The 22,504-nt window shown below is 34.1% G+C and overlaps 1 protein-coding gene across 2 annotated transcripts; it reads left to right on the top strand.

Annotated features, from left to right (window-relative positions):
* Positions 1–287: 287 nt before the first annotated feature.
* Positions 288–5,668, top strand: LOC120078229. Of its 2 annotated transcripts, none has more exons than XM_039032451.1 (6): positions 288–653; positions 1,639–1,844; positions 2,190–2,481; positions 2,828–2,935; positions 4,286–4,530; positions 5,049–5,198. In XM_039032451.1, coding segments are annotated over exons 1-6 (1,059 nt in total). In that variant the 5' UTR covers positions 288–446; the 3' UTR covers positions 5,050–5,198. The 2 variants fall into 2 exon arrangements, with proteins under 2 accessions (XP_038888379.1, XP_038888378.1); XM_039032450.1 differs by lacking the exon at positions 5,049–5,198 and adding an exon at positions 5,262–5,668 and having other exon boundaries at positions 291–653.
* The last annotated feature ends 16,836 nt before the right edge of the window (positions 5,669–22,504 follow it).

Below are 22,504 nucleotides of genomic sequence, written 5' to 3'. Positions count from 1 at the left end.
TTGTTTTTATTTTTTATTTTCGACTCTCACTTTTTATATTAAAAAAAAACAAATAACAGGAATTATGAGATTGAAAGTAAGGAAATGAGAAGTGAGTGTAGTGAAAGCGAGGAGTGAAATTCAATAGTCAAGAGTCTAGCACACATACATAATAAAGTCAATAGTCGAGAGTCTAGCACATGTGCATAATAAAGTCATTTTTGTTAAAACTTAAAAAATGGGACAAATTTTATTCTGAACCCGAATTTTGGGTCATTCCTACAATTATCTCATATTGGGGTTAAATTCATGGGTTGAGATACGAGCCGAGTTCGTTTGTCGCATTGGCAAGCTTCATCATCATCATTGTGGTTGCAGTTAAATGGTGTACAGGCAGTAGTCAGCATAAGCCAAGGTGAAGAAGAGGGAGACAAGAGAAGTGGTTGAGGTTGTGGCGCTATTTGCCTATGGCAGCCTTCACCTCTTCTCTCTCGCTCCCTCTCCAATTCAATCCCTTATCTCGTTCTCGCCGCCAATTTTCTCCACTTCTTCTTTCTCCTTCCACCAATTTCACCTTCCGATTCTCTGCCCTAACCATCACCTCCTCCGCCTTGCACTCCGCCTCCGACAACTTTGATCATGCCAACCACTCGCGCTCGCCTTTTTCATCCAAGGTTTGATTGCTTGCTTTGATTCATTTCTGTTGCTTCTGGAATTAACTTGTGTTTAGTTTCAATCTGTCTTAGTTCTGTTCAATCGCAATTCATTGAATACCGACGTTTTGATTCTTTGCACGCCTGTAGCTTGTGGAATTAGCTTTGGTTTACTTGGTCTGAGTTGTCTTCCGTTGGAATAAGTGGAAGATATGAGTATCAGTGCTGATAGTGTATTCGTTGTTAGACTTCAAACGAACTCTCTTAAATTAAAGATTTATAAAAAAGTTTAAGCTAATTCGTGTTCGTAAATTTAATATTATATCATCTAACACTCTCCTCATGCTTGAAATATTTAAAAGTTCCAACAAATAGAAATCAATATTAATAGGGGAGGAAATAACATTATAGAACTACATGCTTAGATGCATCTTAAATCAGCAATTGACCCAAAATCTTAACCTAATGGGTGAAAAGGTAAATTTAATATTGTATCATCTAACACGAACCTTCCAAAATTTGGTTTAAAATTGAGTAGTTTTAGTTTCGTGTGGGTAAATTGAATTTGCAAAGGATTAACTTAACTATGCTAGTACTTCGTAGTAAGAGCATTAGCTATTTAGGTTCCTTATGGGGTAATATTTAGTTTCTTGATAGCCAAGTCGTATAACTAGGCTTCAATTTTGCAATAGTGTGGGTTCAACTCTTGCCTACACACAGCTTAGCAGGAACTCTATCTTACTTACTTTCTTCTGTCACGTATTCTTCCTGGTCTGTTCTTATTGCATTTAGTAAGTAAGTGGATTCCAATGAACTTTTTTAATCACTAAAATTATACATTAGAAAGTCAGTTGGAGCTTCTATTGGTTGGTTGGTATGGTGTGTAGAGAAGTATGTTTACTCTCTATGGTTATGTTTCAGATCTAAATTTTGAAGCACGTGATATATGTTGATATGTTTTCAGTGTAAAATTCTTTTGTCGAAGTGTTTTATTTTCATTTTTCAGAAATCAGTGCTTTCATCTTTGATACAAGAGATAGAGCCATTAGATGTAAGTGTAATTCAAAAAGATGTTCCACCTACCACTGTGGATGCTATGAAAAGGACTATATCAGGCATGCTGGGGTTACTTCCATCTGACCAGTTTCAAGTTTTAGTTGAGGCTTTATGGGAACCAGTATCTAAGTTATTAGTTTCTTCAATAATGACCGGGTAAGTTGACTAACCTAATTCATGTCTTTATGCTTTTTGAGATTCCTTGAGAAGACAGAAAAGGACCACTTTTTTTTGCTGGCAAATTTGTATGTTCTTGTTGTAACAGTCAAGCATCTTTTAACCGTGCTTAATGCAATTGCATCTTAATATGTATTGTTTTTGTAAGACTTTTTGACATACGATGGCTACTGATAAGATTGGTTCAGTTCAGTCATCATGTGTCCTTGTTTCTGATGTCTATACATCCATGAAGAATGTGATATTTACTTTTTCATTTCTAATTCGTTTACATCTTAGCATATCTTGATGGTGTTTCTTTTTGTTCTTCTGATGCTATTTCAGGTACACATTGCGTAATGCTGAATATAGACTCTGCCTTGAACGAAACCTTGACTTTGATGATGGAAATAATGACAAACAAACAAATGATAATTGTAGAATTGATCTACATGAAATGTTGCTTGACAGTGCAAATTTAGCAAACGTTTCAGATGAAAATGAGTCTTCTTCCAGATGTGAGGAATCGTTGGACGAATCATCCGAAAGCGTCAATATTCAAGGCATTGGTGAAACCTCTCCTGAAGTTCAACAACATATTCTTCATTTACAGTTTCAATTATCTTCAATTAAAAAGGTATTTATTCTTGAAAGTTTGTCTACCCTCTCTTTACTTATTTAACAACCCAGCTCCAAATGTGTGAATTATACTGCCGAGATGTGTTTTAGATAATGATTTTGGGCTATCAGGTATGGTGAGGTGACAACTGAAAATTTGTTTTTCCACTTGCAATTGGCATGTTCCATTATTCTGTTAAAACTAGTGGAACCTGCTTGTTGATAAAATGGAAGAATTTTTTCATTAGAGATACTAGGTTTTGCTGTTTTTGACTTGTTCTAACTTATATCCCATGAAATCATCGGAACGTTCTGTGTTCCATTTGTACTTTACTTTCTTACGTTCCTGTGTTAATTTGTTGAAGGAACTCCATGAGGTAAAGAGGAAAAGTGCAGCTCTTCAGATGCAACAATTTGTTGGCGAGGAGAAAAATGATCTGTTGGACTATCTGAGATCATTACAGCCAGAAAAGGTGTGTTGATTTTTCTAGAACGATCAAACTCTGGTAGTCAATTTAAGATCTTCTGCGTGATGTGTGCAGTGAACACACATCTACTGCAGACATTTAAAAACGTTGTAATGTAGGATAATCTTCATCTTTGTTAAAGTAGCTTGCCGTTTGCTTTAGGTTATTCATATGAAGTTTTCTGTATCTTCCTTTTACTTTATTGAGGATTAAGGGATGTGTAAAAAAACGTTAGGTTACAGATGCACATTTTTACAACAGTTGGTACAAGACAATGAATGGTGACAAGGAGCAAATGTTGGATTATTAGTGTTATTATTTTAAAAAATTAACCTCTCAAATAGAGGAAGGTTGAAAAATATTAAAAAAACAAGAAATGTAAAAAAGTATTATCTCTACTGTCTAGTACGACCTTGAAGACTACTGACGTGATAAATTAATGTGGTGTCTTCCATCATAAGGGATAGTTGGCATGTTATCTAATAAGCTTATTTCCCCAACTCGTTTTACAGTAGGGAATACTGCTGCTTCGATTTTATTAATCTCTTTACATGTAGCATGGATGGTCATTGGTTATCATAATCTTGAAATCTTATTGAAGGATAAATCAATTAGAAGTGCAAACTATCATGGTCTGAGCTTCTAGATTTATCAAAAAATCCAATTACCAACCTTGAACTCCACCTTTCTTGGTTTTCTTCCACTAGTATGAAGTGTTTATATTCCATGCTTATCATTTTTCTTCTCACTTGTGTCGTCGGTGTATAGGTAAGAGATTTGGCTTTTGGTTAAACTGTTGGACTCATTAGTCGCTAGTGCAATTTATCAGGTTCTGATAAATAACACATGTTTTCTGTTGCTCATTTCACATTTTTGAAGCATATATATTGATATTAAAGCTCCATTTAATTACCATTTGGTTTTGGTTTTTAAAAATTGTGCTTGTCTTCTTTTGTCATGGTTTTCATCTTTCCTAATTAAACATTTGAATGCTTAGTTGATTCCAACACCAAAAGGTGGAAGTAGACCATAAACAACGAAATCAAAAGGTGGAAGTAATATTTATAAGTTTAATTTTCAAAAACAAAAAACCAAATGGTAATAAAATGGGTCTTATAGTTTTTTTTCCTTAAAATTATTTTAAATAATCTATTTTAATTCTATAGGATTGTTTGCCTTTGTATGATCTTATACTGAGTTCTTGGGTCCCTCCCTCCCTCCCACAGGGAACGAGTTCAATTTATTGATTTGTTCAACCTTCTTGGGGAGGGGGTGAGCACGCATGGGATTGTGGATCATATTTATGTTTTGCTTCATTATGATTATTTATTAGCTTGAATTATTTATGATAAACAGGTGGCTGAGTTGTCTGAACCTACATCCCCTGATTTAAAAGAAGCCATACATTCCGTTGTCCATGGACTTCTTGCGACCCTTTCTCCAAAGATTCATTCCAAAGTTTCTTCTCAATCAGAAAATATTGGAACAAGCACAACAGATATTGGTAATGAAGATTGTGCAGAACTTGTTGAGAATACTTCTCTCCAATTCCAGCCTCTCTTAACATTAACTCGAGACTATCTGGCTCGTCTACTTTTCTGGTTAGATTCCTTCTTGTTTTCTTCTTTTTTATTGTGTGCTGGTTACGTAGCAGTATCACTTAATATGACTAGTTTCATTAATTAGATGTTTAAGATGACTGGCTGGAACAGAAAAATCTAACTATGCAGTTTGTTTTTGTTGAGGTTCCCACATTAGGAAGATGGAACTCACAATCTTTAAAATATACCTAAGTTAATACCCTCTTTGCCGATTGGTTGTAAAATGGAACCCTATTTTTATCTAATTTGGTATTGAAGCTGATAAAGTCCAAATGGATATTGGGTAAATAAAAAAATAAAAAGTGAACCTAAATAAGCAATATCTTGAGAGGGCATGTTGAGGATTCCATATTGGAAGGATGAAAGAACCACCATTTTTAAAACATACGTGGGTTACTTCTCTCTTTTCCAATTGGTTGTGAGATGAAATCTCATGCTTATCTAATTGTTTTTTAGAAAGCCAAAACGGTGACAGGTATTGAAAATACTCATGTTTTAAGGTAATTATCTGTCAACAGATCCAAGAAACCTGTTCCTGTGTCGGGGGTTTGAAGAGAGTTTGCTGAGAACAGTTTTCTGAGAAATTCCCTGCTGATTTATTTATTATGCATATGTAGTTATCTTGGACCAAATATTGAGATGAAATAGAAGTTGATTGAGTTGTGTGCATGAGAAAAGGCTTTAGATTCTGGTATTAGCAGTAACTCAGTATTGCATTAATATTGTTTAAGGTGCATGCTGTTGGGGCATTACCTAAGAGGCCTGGAATACAGAATGGAGCTGATGAATCTTCTTTCCCTTTCAAGCAATGTTGAAAATGCAGCAGCTGGTGACCAATAATCATCTTTGAATTATAACTTTTCTTCAACATGCTGAGGCTGGCAGTGACAGTGTTCAAAAAGAGGGGAGGTTTCATATCTTCTGCAAGTATACAGCTTTCAAGTAAAGGTGACCAATCCTTTTTTCCTTTTTTTATTTTTATTTTTGGTGCGCGCGCGTGGTTATTTTACCTATTGAAAGACCTGTGTTCCTTTTCCTTCATTTTGTTTGGCTTCCTCAAAAATATTGTACAAGTACAAATATTTATTGTCTAATTATAGTAGTTGGTAGTAACTCGGTAGAAGTCTAATTGATTAAAGTTATTATTATTATGATTATTATTTAATTTTTATTTCTTTAAATGTTATTTTAAAGTTGAATCTTCCAACCTTCACATAGTTCAATTATTAATCCTCCAAGCTACATGAACTTTGACTTAATGAAATTCATATTTTCTTTGGATATACTAATTGTCATGGATCATAAATCCTCAATACTAACACGCTAAATAGGGGTAATCGAATTAAGTATATAACAATATTTTAAAAAAATTGGAAATATAGCAATTTTCTCAAACTTTCTTATTTATTTTATCTATATTCCTATCATGCCTTTATTATTTAAAATTAGCAAAATGCAAAGCCATTCCCTGCATTTCTGTCCATTACGACACCACTTTTTCCACTCTCAATGTCTTTTTGGGCCGCACCATCTACTACTTCTATGGCTTCTCGGCCTCCTCCATGTACAAAGGTAATTTTACTGAATTTGCTCTCCAAATTCAATTTTGGTGGGATCCAAATTACACATTCTTCAATTATTATTTTGATTAATTAGCATTTTTTTTCTTTTTGAGTTCAATTAACACGTGCAATTGGGAGATCTTATCCTGACCTGAGAGGTGTTAGTTTATAGTTGAACTATAAATTGTTTGTTCATTAGAGGAATCAATGATATTTAAGGAGTTAGATGTAATTGTAGGGGTTGGTATTTAAGGAGTTAGATGTAATTGCAGGGGTAAAACGATTTTAGACCTAGCTGTAGTTATGAGCATTTGTGAAGGGTCATCGCTTTGTTGATTGGTTATATCCATGGACACATAAATATATCTACCGTGCGAAAAGTGCAACTATCGGTCTTTAGTGGAGTGATTGGTAGTTAATGAATATTGATTAATTAGATTAAAGGAGTTTAATCAATTAATCTCATATGATTGAAACTTCTAATCTGTAGGTTCATAAGACCCCTTATTAGCTCACTAAAGGATAGTAATGAGGAATAGTTTAAATTGTTCAAATCAAATGAGGGAATTTTATATTAATGAGATTAATATATGATGGTTAATTATAGATATGATCTATAATTCAAATTATGTAAGAGAGATATATTTGAATAAGATTAAAATATTAGATTTATATGAATTAGATTCATAAAGAGATGTACACTTAAATATGATTTATATGATATATAACTCCATATAAAATATGATTTAAAACAGTTATTTAATTGATTAATTAACTGTTAATTAATTGATTAAGAAATAATGAAGATTGAAGGTTAGTATAAATATATGATATTTATGATAATTAATTAAATGTATATTAAATAGGATTTAATATATGGTTATTTAATTAATGTGCAAATTATTTAAATAAGGGTTATTTAATTAATTTGCACTAAGGGTATAAATGAAAATTCTTGGGGCATGGGTTAACCATTTTCCATATAAATATATCCTTATAGCCCATATAGGGCAAGAGATTTTTATTACACAAAACCTATCCTCCAAGCCTCTACCTTCTCTCTAAAAATTCTCTATCATTTGATTTGAAACTACTGAAACTTCAACAAGAGTTATAGAAAGACCTGCTTCATCAACAAGGATTGTTGATGATAATTCATCTAGTAGGTCGGTTCCACCTCAAGAGTTGAGGGAACTTCAATGCAGTGGGAGGGTTACGAACCCATTTGATCGCTATCTAGGTTTCACGGAAATCCTGGCTATGGTGGCAGATGGCGACGTTGAAGATCCTTTGTCTTATCAAAAGGCAATGGAGGATGTTGACCGGGATGAATGGGTCAAAGCCATGAATCTCGAGATGAAGTCGATGTACTTTAACTCAGTATGAGATCTTGTAGATCAGCCCGATGGGGTAAGACCTATAGGTTGTAAATGGATCTACAAGCATAAACGAGGTGCTGATGGGAAGGTACAAACCTTCAAGGCTCGACTTGTGGCAAAGGGTTATACCCAAGTGGAGGGAGTCGACTATGAGGAGACTTTCTCACCTGTTGCCATGTTAAAGTTGATCTGCATCCTCCTGTTCATTGTCGCTTATTATAATTATGAGATCTGGCAAATGGACGTCAAGATGGCTTTTCTGAATGGAAATCTTAAGGAGGCCATTTACATGGTGCAACCCGAAGGATTCATTGCCCAAGGTTAAGAGCAAAAAGTTTGCAAATTGAATCGGTCCATTTATGGGCTGAAATAGGTGTCTCGATCTTGGAATATTCGGTTTGATACTGCGATCAAATCGTATGGCTTTGACCAAAACGTTGATGAACCTTGTGTTTACAAGAAGATCGTCAATAAATCAGTAGTTTTCTTAGTATTGTATGTAAATGATATACTACTCATTGAGAATGATGTAGGTTTACTGACTGTAGTTAAGAACTGGCTAGCGACCCAATTCCAAATGAAAGATTTGGGAGAGACTCAGTTTTTTATGGGTATACAGATCTTTTGGGATTGTACGAACAAAGTTCTAGCATTGTCTCAGGCATCGTATATTGACAAAATCTTGCTCAAGTACTCGATGCAAGACTCCAAAAGGGGCCTACTACCATTCAGGCATGGAGTCACTTTGTCTAAGAACATGTGTCCTAAGACACCTCAAGAGGTTGAGGAGATGAGACGGGTCCCATATGCATCTGTCGTTGGAAGTTTGATGTATGCAATGCTCTACATTTGGCCAGACATTTGCTATGCTGTGGGAATAGTCAGTAGATATCAGTCTAACCTAGGCCAGGGTCACTGGACCGCAGTTAAGAACATCCTTAAGTATCTTCGGAGAACGAGGGACTACATGCTCGTATATGGGTCTAGGGATTTGATCCTTACTGGATACACAGATTCTGACTTTTAGACTGATAAGGACTCTCGGAAGTCTACTTTAGCGTCAGTTTTTAGTCTTAACGGAGGAGCTGTAGTGTGGAAAAACACTAAGTAGGGGTGCATCACCGACTCCATGATGGAGGTCGAGTACGTAGCGGTTTGTGAAGCAGCTAAGAAGGTTGTCTGGCTCAGGAATTTCTTGACAGAGCTGGAAGTTGTTCTAGATATATCTAGGCCCATCACTCTCTATTGTGACAATAGTGGTGCTGTGGCGAACTCCAAGGACCCCAGGAGTCACAGATGCGACAAACACATAGAGCGGAAGTATCATCTGATCCGCGAGATAGTGCATTGAGGAGATGTGATCGTCACGAAGATCGCCTTGGAGCACAACGTTGCTGACCCATTTACGAAGGCTTTCATGGCTACAGTGTTTGAGGGTCACCATTAGAGCATGGGTTTATGGGACCACCTGTGGCTGGACTAGGGCAAGTGGGAGATTTTATTGAATTGGGTTTTTATGCTCTAGTTTATTGTTTTGTACACCCCACTTCGCTTTAAAACAAGTGGGAGATTGTTGGGGTTGATGCTCTAAAGTTTCGTGTCCTGTAGTTTTTAAATAGTTTGTACGAACGCTTATGATGTATAATATATGATATTTACTTCACTTCTTGACTTTACACATTTTGATATTTTATTTGCTTTACCACAAACCAATAAACTTAAAATCCCTGGTGTCTTTATGTAACTTAAGCATGTATTTGGTGACATACAAATGGATCATGTCTTAAGTGATAACCAAAATGGTCTGTAGTATATGGATATAGGAGGGAAACCTTATCTTGGTAACACTACGGATGCGGCCCGCTTTGTGGAATAGTTACAAGTGTTGTGATTTGTCACAGATGGTCTGATCTTGATCACTCATGTACGGACGTGCAAGCGGGGGCGTCCTATACAAAAAGTTTGTATAAGACCTGACCACGAAGTGTTAACGTCCCGTCATATAACCCCGTTCATGACAGAGACTTCACTTCACTAGGATGACCATAGGTAACATGACCTCAATCCTAAGTGAGTTGGGAACTCCTGCCATTAAGGACGGTCCTTTGATTTGCTTGGGTGAGAATGGCCAGAGTGCTGACTCAAACTTACCACTTTGAGGATTCGTTTGATTTGGGAGTTGGGAACTCAACTACACAAGATGGAGTTCACTTTTTCCCCAAAGCAGGAGTAAGTAGATAGATTTCTCACTTAAGGGTTGATCCTGGAGCTTGAACAATGTGGCGCCACACACCTTCTCATGCCCGAGAGGTGTTCACACATAGTAGGACTATGTTATATTGTTCATTAGTGGGATCAATGGTACTTAAGGAGTAAGATGTAACTATAGGGGCAAAATGGTAAATTGGTCCAGCTGTACTTACGAGCATATATGAAGGATCGTCGTACTAATGATTGGTTATATCCGATGGACATAGAAATATATCTATGGTAAGAAGAATTTAGCGGTCGGTCTTTAGTGGAATGCTTGACAGTTAACGGATGATGGATATCATGGCTAAAGAGTTTAGTCAGTTATTCACGTACCGTTGGTAGCTTGGATACAAGTTGAGAATCAGTTTTTAGTTCAGATTGAAATGTTCAAATTGACAAGAGGGAGTTTGATTATATATAATTGAACTAGTTAATTATATATGAGATACATTAATTTAGAAGAAATTGGATATAAATATGACTTATATCTAGTGGAGGAAAAATACTATGATTAATATATGATATTAAACCATAGGTTATGAATATAATGTGATTATATTTATTATTTATTAATTGGACAGTTAAGGGACAATTGACCGGTGTCTCTTCTGTTTTCGCAACTAATGAGTAAGATGAAGAATCGTTTTGAGATGCTTAAATAACTCACTGTGTGTTAAGCATTTGATCTCATAGTGTTTGAGAGGTAGTAAATCAGAGCCTATATGATAGTGTTGTTTACTGAACGATCGCTTACACCCACGCGCGCCATTTACTAAACGATTGTTTAGTGCACGAGCTTTACTAAACGATCGTATAGACGATCGCTTAGCTTTTCCTACACGATTATATACTTCACCTAAACGATCAAGCATTTTATGTATACGATAGATGAGTCTTTCTCCCACTTGCTTGATCATTGTATACGATCTCTTTTCCTCCTCCCCTTTACCAAATCTGAACAGAGCGCACTCTTTGGATTCTCACTTCGATAATACTGAGGGTTCCAAATGGTGGTATCGTCCCTTTTCTTCATCTGTATGTGTGGAGATTGTTCGTGGTAGACGATTGGGTATTTCTGAATGATAGCTTGCCGTTCCAGCGAAAGTGAGATTTGCTGCGAAGAGAGTCTTCAACTGGTAAGTTTACTTGTTCTCCCATTGATTTATCTCTAAGTATGTCGGTAATTTAGTATTATGATGCATATCTGTATGTGTAAATGTAAATGCGGTAGTTCTGTCACAATGCTTTTGGAAAGATCCGCTTCCGCTCAGAGGTACTCTTGTATAAGAGTTCCTTCAGTATGCTATATGATGTATTATGAAATTTTGAACGTTTGATTGTTTACATAATTTAGTGCATGAAAATGATATGCTACAGTTGATCCATTTAAAACTAGATTAAATGCGTATGTTGAGGTTAATTAACATGACGTTGATGTGGAGATTTTAGAGGACTCAAGATTATGTGAACGTTATATGTAATATGAAGTTAGATGCAACCTCTTTTCCTTTCCAGATTATTTGAGTGCATGAAAGTGATGCATGTCCAAGGGCGCTAGTACCTGAAAGAGATGTACTAGGGAAGGTATGTATGAAAATGATACATACCTAGAGGGTACTGGGTGTACGTAAGAGGTGCACGCTCAGTGGGTTATGTGTATACGAAAGAGGTGTATACATAACCATGTGTATGAAAGAGGTATGCATCCCTACATTCATGGAGAGGATCTGGAGTGTATGTAAAAGGTACACACTTAGTGGGTTATGTGTATACGAAAGAGGTACACACTCAGTAGGTTATGTGTGTGTAAACATTACCCTGTGTACGAAAGAGGTACACATTCCTATATTCATAGTGAGGACCGGTGTACGTAAGAGGTGCACTCTAGGGGAAAGGAAAAAGAGTGAACTATGTAAAGGAAATCTTTAGATCTAACTAGTATAGAGTTTTAATTCATGTTGCATTTATTGGACATAAATGCCAAGCCAAACCCTGGTAGTAGGGTTACTTACTTAGTATTTATACTCATCATTTTTTTATGTTTATGTTTCAGGTAAGGGTAGGGATGCGCTGGCGAATGATAAACAGAATCCATGATCGAGCCACTAGGACTAGTTTTATGCTTACGCTCATGATGTTTAGTTTTTTCATGTTTTTCAACTTTCAGTTTTGATGTTTGAAACTTACTGTTAAGATTTGTTTTCAGACCTATTTATTATCATTTATATTTATAAGTACCCTATCATTTATTTTAATATTTGAATTTAATGGAGGGTTTTTGTCTTTTTTTTTTTTAAATTTTAAATTTACCTTATTTATTTAGCATTTATTTCACTATAAAAGGGTGTCGTTTTAAGTTCCATGCATGCACGTGTTTAGTAACAGCCTAGCTTGAGTCTTAGGGGTCGGGTTGTTACATCTTGACTTGAGCATTCTGTCTGTTTCAAGCTCATTGCTCTACCAGCTTTAATCCTAACGTTTTGTTGTCTTCAATCTTAATGTGCGACCTGAGGAGTCTGTTGGATTTGGCTTGAGTTCTTGACTTGAATGTTCCGTCAGTTTCAAGCTTAGTGCTCTACCGGCTTTGATCTCAGCATTCCTTTGACTTCGATCTTAGTGTACAATCTGAAGATTCCGTCAAATTTTGGCTTAAGTATTTGACTTGAGAATTCCATCGGTTTCAAGCTCATTGTTCTATCAGCTTTGATCCTAGTGTTCCGTCAGCTTTGATCTTGCAAATGTGATGAAGCAAAGAAAACTGGACCTCATTTTACATATAAGGCAAAGCTTGGCAGACCGAACGCGAAGCCAAATAGATTGAACTTGATCACACAGATAAAATGAAGCAAAGCAGACCAAACTTGATTATGCAGTTGAGGCAGAGTCAAACAGACAATACTTGATCTCATGGATGGGGTAGCACCTTGCATATCGGATTTGATATGAGGTAAAGCCATGCATACAAGACTCGATTTTGCAGATGAGGAAAAGCCAGGAAGACAATACTTGATGTTGCATATGAGACGGAGCTAGGATGACCGAACTTGATCTCACATATGAGGCGAAGCTAAAAGGATCGAAATTGACCTCGCATATGAGGCGAAGCCAGATAGCCCGAACTTGATCTCGTGTATAAAGCAGAGCCATGAGAATCGAACTTGATCTTGCATATGAGGTGGAGCCAGGAATAACAAACTTGATCTCGTATATGAGGTAGAGCCAGGAGGACCGTACTTGATCTTCCACCATCTGCATTAGACTTGACTTTTCGTCTTCCACATTAAACTTGACTTTGCGACTTAAGCATGAAGATGGCATCGCAAAGCCTCCAAACTTAAGCCTGATGAAGCATCGATGAATCCTTTGCACTTAAATTTGAAGAAGCATCGGTGAACTTTTCACACTTGATTTTTAAGATGCATCTCCGAAGCCTCCGATTTTGAGCAAATGAAGTGGAGCAAACTACACCAGACTTTGAAGATGAAATGCCACTTGACAAATCCTTCAAACTTGAATTTAAAGAAGCATCGATGAAGCCTCTGAATGCGTTAGAACCTAGAGTGAGAGATGAGAGACGAGGTTATGCAAAGCGATATCGAAACCAAAGTTAGTTAAAAAAAAAAGTCAAGATATTTGACTGTGAATCGAGATCAAGGTGCGTTAGTGGGATACGAGAAGCGATAGTGGTATTATGCTGAAAAAACTTTATTGACCGATGTGGATCAAGAATGAGGGCCGAGAGGGGTAATCGAGATACGAGAGCGAGAGACAAGAATTGAATGCACAGAAGGTCTCTGCATATCGTTTGTGGGGGCGATGTGGTAATTTCACACAACGTTGACGCCAGCAGAAGGCCATATATCATTGAAAATCTAGGAAGAGGCCAAATTTCATTTGGGCCCTTGATATTGGGCCATTGTAATAATTTTCCATAGTTTTTGGCATTTTTAAAAGAGCAATGGAACGATTTCATGGGAAAATTATACAAAATGACCCAAAAAACAAAAACTTTTCTATGACTGACTTGTTTCTAAAAATTTATTTGTTGACCCTTCTGACATGTGAAATATCTCTTTTTACCCTCAGTAATAAATGCTCTCTTCCCATGTATTTCCTATGTCTCTTTTGTTCTTCCCTTCCAACAACAACAAAACGAAAATTCAAAGTCATTTAAAACTATAGATGCTTTAACATTTTGCTTACTTTATAAGCATGTTTGAAAAGAATGTGAAAACCGTATAAAAACAAGTGTTATTTAGTTAAAATGAAGTTGTATCTGACAAAAACAAAATTATTGTTTATGCAAAAAAAAAGATGTGCGATCGCTGACATTGTTGTCCACGATCACTTACATTAGCATATGTGATTGTTGACATTAGCGTAAACGATTGCTGACACTGGCATACACGATCTCTCAATTTTTGTTTTGCAATTTTGTTTTAGTCATATTTTTGTTGTTACAACTCTGTTTTTGCTAAATGACCACTCATTTTTCATATGTTATTTCGTGTTCTTTCCAACCATGCATGTAAACTGAATAAAAACATAGACCATCTTTGACTTTGTTACTCCAAAAGTAAAATTTATGTAAGTTTACATGTTATAATGTCATTTATATTCATTACTTTTTAGCATTTTGCTCAATTAATAAGCATAATCAGAAAGAACATGAAAAAGCATATAAAAATGTGTGGTCATTTAGCTAAAACAAAGTTGTATCGAATAAGATATAACAAAAACAAAATTGCAAAGTGATTGCGCTCCATGATGTAAGCGGTCACCCACCTTTTCTGCACCCACGATAATTTTGTTTTTGTCATATCTCCATCGATACAACTTTGTTTTAGCTAAATGACCACTCGTTCTCATACTGTTATTCATGTTCTTTCCAATTATGCTTATAAATTAAGCAAAATGCTAAAAAATAATTAATATAAATGGCATTATAACATTGAAACTTAGGTAAATTTACTTTTGAGTAATAAAGTTAAATATTATTTACGTTTTTATTCCCTTTACATACATGGTTGGAAAGAACATGAAAATATGTATGAAAACGAGTGGTTATTTAGCAAAAACTAAGTTGTAACAACGAAGATATGACCAAAACAAAATTGTAAGACAAAAACTGAAAGATCGTGTATGCTGATATGAATGATCGCGTATGCTGATGTTAGGGATCGTTTACGCTGATGTTAGCGATCACATATGCTGATGTAAGCGACCATCTATGTTGATGTCAGCAATCGTACATTTTTTTTGCATAAATGATTATTTTGTTTTTATCATATATTTATTGATACGATTCTGTTTTAACCAAATTACCACTGGTTTTCATACGTTTTTTCACGTTCTTTCCAACCATGCTTATAAACTAAGCAAGATGTTAAAGCATCTTTTGTTTTAAATGACTTTGAATTTTTGTTTTGTTGTCATTGAAAGGGAAGAACAAAAGAAACGTAGGAAATACATAGGAAGAAAGCATTTAATATTGAGGGTAAATTTAGTATTTCACATGCCAAAAAGGTCAATAACAAACACGTTTTTAGAAAGAGGGCAATCATAGAATTTTTTTTTTCTTTTGGGGTTATTTTGTACAATTTTTCGATTCCATGCAAGTTAAGCCACGTTTACCGCAGTCCAAAGTTAATAAATTAATGGTAATTTGAAATGTGAGTTCCATTTGATTACATTTGGTGTTTTTTGCATCTTTATTGACACATGGGGCCTACTTCCAAATCTTTAATCATCATACGTAAATTGATTGACAAGCAGAGCGTGTTCAATCCAATTGCATCTGAAAATTACGTCATATCGTTATCGTTACTGTTACTGTTATAGATATCATTATTGTTACTGTTCCAGAGAAATAATTCTGAATTTAACAAATTTACTGCTACCGTTACCATTACCATTATAATTTGACCCACAGAGGTAACAGTAACAGTAAATGTGTTAAAATTCAAAATTTTAAGTAAACATGATCTAATGTAATCAAATTACGTTTGCGATTCAGGCTCATTATGATTGATCCATCAATCGAATTCCATTACGATTACACCAATTTCGTTACGGTTTGGTAAATGTGGCCTTAGTATAAAATAGAAAATAAAAATAATCATTAAAAGAATGCGCAAGAGTTTCATTGAATCATTCAAAACTTATTTTGATATATAAAAATGACATGAGAAAAGTGATTTTAACATTTTCAAAATTACTCTTAAACATGCATCTAAACCGTCCGTAAAACAAAAGTTCAAAAGTTAACATAGCTAATATGAGCATCGCTTAACTAGCATAAAACTTTTACTATTGATTTCAAGGCCAAAGATTTAGTTGTATATTGTAAAAAAAAAAAACTGTAACATGAAGGAACATATGCAACAAGATCACTCACCTCGATCGCAAGAAAAGGAGAACTAAGGAGTGATCTAAGGCACATGAGAGGTTTCCCTGCAAGGATTTACTATCGAGTAAGTTCCAACTTTACACTCCTACAAAAGCAGATATTGATGGAAGTTGAAGATAAAGAGATCTTGAAGTGGCCAGTCAAGCTGAGAGTAAGCTGACATCGAAACTACAGAGATAAGTATTGTCTCACAAACATACAATTGCATATTCCTTCAATCTTAAGAAAGTTTCAAAGCAAGAGTAGTGGAAAATGATGGTGGCTGGAGCAAGAACACGACGGATCACGCCCAACGCCACCAAAGGGATCATTTTTGTGTTAAAAGTTTAAGCAAGATTTGAAAATATTAGCTAAAACATAAATAATTATTAAATAATTTATGAAGTGTTGTGAAATTGAGGAGCACGACGGGAATACGGATATAGAGAAAATATAATATAATAATATATTTAAACAATAATATTAAATATATAAAATAAAATAACTAAAAACATAAAATAACTAAAATTATAAAATTGGCTAATATGAAATTAGTAGAATTTTGAAGTGGAATTCTCATCAATATATGTGTGATTTTAAGATCCACCAAATGCCACTATTTATAGGCAAATTGGCAAGTAGGATGTGGACTTACATGGGCACCAAGCATGAATAATTACAAGGTACATGGACAACATGAAGGGTGACACATGTCTTTTGGGACACTAAGCTATGACATCTATTTATTATTATAATATTCATAATACTCCCCCTTAGATGTCCATATATATGTGAGATATGCCTCGTTAAAACCTTACTAGAAAAAATCCTAGTGAAGGAAAAAGAATACATATTTCATAAAATATATACTCCTAAAATAATAGGATATTTACTTCCCCTCATGAAAATATCACTTAAGATTTCTGAGTCGCCGTATTTCAATGTTGTGCATCAATTTTTCAAAAGTTGTGATTGGTAATGCGTTTGTAAATAAGCCTACCAGGTTATCTTTCGAACAAATTTGTTGTACAGTGATGTCGCCATTTTCTTCAAGATCACGAGTGTAAAAAAGTTTTGGTGAAATATGTTTTGTTCTATCTCATTTAATATATGCTCCTTTGATTTGGGTTAAGCAAAATGTGTTGTCTTCGTATAATTTTGTTGGAATATTTTTCTTACAAGACAAGTCACATGTTTCACGAATGTGCAGAGTCATTGACCTTAGTCATACACATTCTCGACTAGCCTCATGAATTGCAAGAATTTCAGCATGATTTGAGGAAATGGTCTGTTTCACCGATCGCCATGATATAGTAGTTCCTCCACATGTGAACAGATAACATGTTTGAAATCTAGCTTTGTGTCGATCAAATAAATATCCAAAATCTACATAACCAACTAGATCAAAATTTGATTTATTTGAATAAAATAAACCCATATCGATTGTTCCTCAGAGATAACGTAGTATATGCTTAATTCCGTTACAATGTCTTTTTGTTAGTAAAGAACTATATCTTGCTAATAAATTTACTGAAAATGCAATATCTGATCTTGTATTATTAGCAAGATACATAAGTACACCAATTGCACTAAGATATTGTACTTCAGGACCAAGAAGTTTTTCATTATCTTTTCGCGGTCGAAATATATCTTTCTTTATATCCAATGAATGGACTTCCATTGGAATGTTAATGGATGTGTTTTGTCCATATAAAATTTTTAAAAATTTTTCCTCTATAAGTTGACCGGTGAATAAATATTCCATCGGCTAAATGCTCAATTTGGAAACCAAGACAAAATTTTATTTTTTCGAGATCTTTCATCTCAAATTCTTTCTTAAGATATTCTATTGCTTTTGAAAGTTCTTTAATGATTCTAATTATATTCAAGTCATCAACATATACAGTTATAATAGCAAATCCTGATTGTAATTTCTTTATAAAAATACAAGATATATTAGATTATTTTGATATCATTCTTTCAATAAATATCCATTCAGACAATTGTATCACATCCGTCCTCATTCTTTTAATCTATATAGTGATCTTTGTAATTTTATTGAATATCATTCTCGAGAATTTGATGTATATGTTTCAGGTACCTTAAACTATTCTGGGATTCTCATATAAATATCATTATCAAGAAATATGCTGTGACTGCATCCATAAGATGCATATCCAAATTTTTATACACAGTCAAGCCAATTAAATATCTTAATGTAATTGCATCCACCACTGAAGAATCTGTCTCCTTATAATCAATACCACGCCTTTGTAAAAAACCTTGTGCAACTAGTCTTATTTTGTTTCTTTGACCTCATCATTTTCATTTTTTTCTTCACAAGTACCCATTTGTATCCCACAAGATTGACACCTTCTGGTGTTCGGACTACTGGTCCAAAAACCTACAATTTTGAAAGTGAGTTTAATTATGCCTTAATTGCTTCTTTCCACTTAAGCCAATCTTTTCTATGTTGACATTCTTCAACACATTTTGGTTCATTCAGATATAATATCAAGAGCAACATTAGATGCAAAAATGTTGTCAATAACTACATTAGTTCAATTCTATCTTTTTTCTATCATGACATAGTTTATTGAAATATCATTATTATCTTTAGGTTTTTCACTTTCCTCACTAGTCATGTCAAGGATTTTTTCATGGATATTTACATCCTCAACCAAGTCTTTTTGACTTATTTTTCATTTTCGAGGACTTTTATCTTTGGAACCCACTGATCTACCACACTTCTGGCGTGTTCCAAACTCATTAGAGACAACTTGTTGTGTTGGGATATCAATTTTTTATGGAACATTTGCAGCTGGTATATGTGACTTAGTTACTTTCTTTGCATCTATAAATGCATCTGATAATTGATTTACTATAATTTACAAATGAATTATTTTCTGAACTTGAAGCTCACATTGATCTGTATGGAGATCTAAATGAGATAATCACGATGCATTCCATGTAATTTCTTTTTTCAATTTCTTAATTCATCCCTTAATGTTGGAAAATTTGTCTCATTAAAATGAAAATCAGTAAATCATGCAGTTAATACAACACTGGTTAGGGGTTCAAGATATTTACTAATTGATGAGGAATCATATCCAACATATATTCCTAACCTCCTTTGAGAACACATCTTAGTGCGTTGTGGTGGAACAATTGGAACATATACTGCACAACCAAAAATTCTCAAATGGGAAATATTTGGCTCATGGCCATAAACTAATTGTAATGGCGAGTACTTATGATGAACTACTGGCCTAATGTGTACAAGTGACGTTGCATGCAAAATTGCATGTCTCCATATAGATGAAGGAAACTTAGCTCTCATAAGTAATGGTCTTGCAATTAATTGCAAATGCTTTATGAATGATTTTGCTAAACCATTTTGTATATGAATATGAGCTACAAGATGTTCAACACTAATCCCAATTGACATACAATAATTATCAAAAGTTTGAGATGCAAATTCACCAACATTATCAAGATGAATGGTCTTAATTGTTTAATCAAGAAAATTATGTTCTTAACTTAATTATTTGAGCAAGTAGTCTTGCAAATGCAAGATTTCTACTTGATAATAAACACACGTGTGACCATCTACTGGATACATCTATTAGTACTATAAAATATCTAAATGGTCCACTTGGTGGGTTAATAGATCCACATATATCACCATGAATTTGTTCTAAAAATGCAGGTCATTCAGCCCCTACTTTTCCTGATGATGGTCTAATTATCAATTTTCCTTGAGAGCAAGCATCACATGATAATTCATTAGATTAAAGAATCTTTTGGTTCTTAAATGGGTGTCTGTTTGAATTCTCAGTAATTCTCCTCATCATCTTAAATTGTAAATATATCTAGATTCACGAACTTTAGGTTCATTGTTGCATGTATTTCTATTACTCGTATATGAGTATACTATAATCTTAAAGATAAAGCAGACAACTCTTCCAATATACGTTTTTCATTTGAGACAGTGGATATGATATATAGATATTCCACACTATTCTTACTATCAGTCTCAATGTGATAACCATTGCAACATATATCTTTAAAACTTAGAAGATTTCTCTTTGATTGACTTAGAGAACAATGCATTGTCAATTGTAAATTTTATTCCATTAAGCAAAATAATATTTGCTTTCCCAAAACCTTCGATCAAGATTGCAGAACCTGATATTGTATTTATTTTTGCTTTCAGTATTGTCAATTTGAAAAAGTATTTTTTTTATTGTAAGTATTGTGAGTTACTTGCACTGTCTGCAAGACATAGATCTTTTTTACTCATTTTTGAAACACCCAGCATATGAAAATGATCCATGTTTCTTCATCAAAAGAAAATAATTACAATAAGAAAAATAACATTTAAAATATACAAAAGTTACTAAAAAAAACATGAAGATTAGATAAAAGAAAATACCAACATTAAGTCTAGATATTCTCAAAGTTAAAAGAAACATTTGATGTTCTACCAACTATGCCAATCTTCTCTTCAGGAGATTTAAAGAAGTCCGCCACATCCAAATTTGTCATGTCGAATGGGTCAAATATGTCATTACCTTGGTATGCAAAATTTGCTTCCACATTTTTCTCTTTTTCCTTCAGGGAGGCTTGATAGAGGTCAACTAAGTGTTTTGACGTATGATCGATACGTGACCAATGGCCAGTCATTCCACATCGGAAGCATTTATTTTAATACTCTTTGAACTTTTATCTTGTGGAGCTTTTCCTTTGAGATCATCATTTTATGTGATTCTTTTGAAATTTAAATTATTAGAGCGACCACCATGAAAATAATAATAATTTCTTCCTCTACCACGGTCATGACCTCACCACGACCTTAACTATGTCCTCGACCACGATTATTAACATTCACAACATTCACTTCAGGGAATGGTGTTGTTCCTATTGTCGAGTTTCGTGGTTCTTCATCAACAATTTGTTATTTTTTTGGGCCACGAGAAGACATGAAATTAGTTCAAAATATTTTTTAAAACATTTCTCTCGATATTGTTGTTGCAGGAGCGTATTCGAGACATGAAATGTAGAAAATGTCTTTTCTAACATATCATCAGTAATTTTCTCTCTGCATAACATCAATTTCAACTGATTTTAACTAATACGGAGTTGTAATCACTTACTGATTTGAAATCTTGTAGCCTCAAGTGCATCCACTCAACTGCATTCACTCATAACGAGCTTTAGGAAGAATAACTAATTTTTTTTATGATCACACCTCTCTTTTATATTTTTTCACAAGATACGGGGATCTTTTATTGTAAGATACTCCATTTTCAATCCCTTGTGGAGATGATGATGAAGAAAAATCATAGCTTTTGCTTTTTCCGGACTGGATGTCGTATTTTCATCTTTAATAGTCTCCCCAAGATTCATAGCATCCAGGTGGATTTCGGCATCAAGTACCCATGACAAATAATTATTGCCGTTAATATCAAGGGAGCAAATTCTAATTTTGTGAGATTTGTCATGGTGGCACTATCATAAAATATTGTACTTATGTAAGAAATTTAATAGATATTGAATATGCAAAATAACATTAAATTTGTTAATTATAACGAAGAAGGAAAAATCGACATAACTTTATGACCTACCTTCAGCGAAGAAAACGACAGGAGCTCGTGCTGATAACATGTTGTGAAATTGAGGAGCACGACGGGAATACGGATATAGAGAAAATAAAATATAATAATATATTTATATAATAATATTAGATATATAAAATAAAATAACTAAAAACATAAAATAACTAAAATTATAAAATTAGAACAAATATGAAAATTAGTAGAATTTTGAAGTGAAATTCTCACCCATGTATGTGTGATTTTAAGATCCACCAAATGTCACTATTTATAGGCAAAGTGGTTAGTAGGATGTGAACTGACACCAAGCATGAACAATTACAAGGCACATGGACAACATGAAGGATGACTCATGGCTTTTGGAACACTAAGCAATAGACATCTATTTATTATTATAATATTCATAATAAGGTGTTTATTAGTTAAAAAAAACTTAGAACAATTATTATTTTAAAATATCATATATTATATATATTATAATATATATATAATACATATTTTAATTTAACAAAAATTAATTGAGTTTTATTGTTAATAACTATAATAAAAGATTTTCGTTTGTGCTTAGAATTTCTAATTTATCGGTCATAGAATTGATATACCTTTGATTTTAGATATTACTCGGAGGGTGTTTGGGGTGAGAGAATGAGATGAGATGAGATGAGATATGAACTCGACTTATTTGTTGGGAGGCAAACTTGTATATCACCGACATTTTATACCATATCATCAACAATGTACTAAGTTCTCATCACCATCGATGCCTCACTACTCAAC

The sequence above is a fragment of the Benincasa hispida genome, chromosome 5 (assembly GCF_009727055.1).
Source record: "Benincasa hispida cultivar B227 chromosome 5, ASM972705v1, whole genome shotgun sequence".
Classification (NCBI taxonomy): Eukaryota; Viridiplantae; Streptophyta; class Magnoliopsida; order Cucurbitales; family Cucurbitaceae; genus Benincasa; species Benincasa hispida.
Note: the sequence above shows the minus strand (reverse complement) of the source record. Positions and strands in the feature narration are given on the sequence as shown.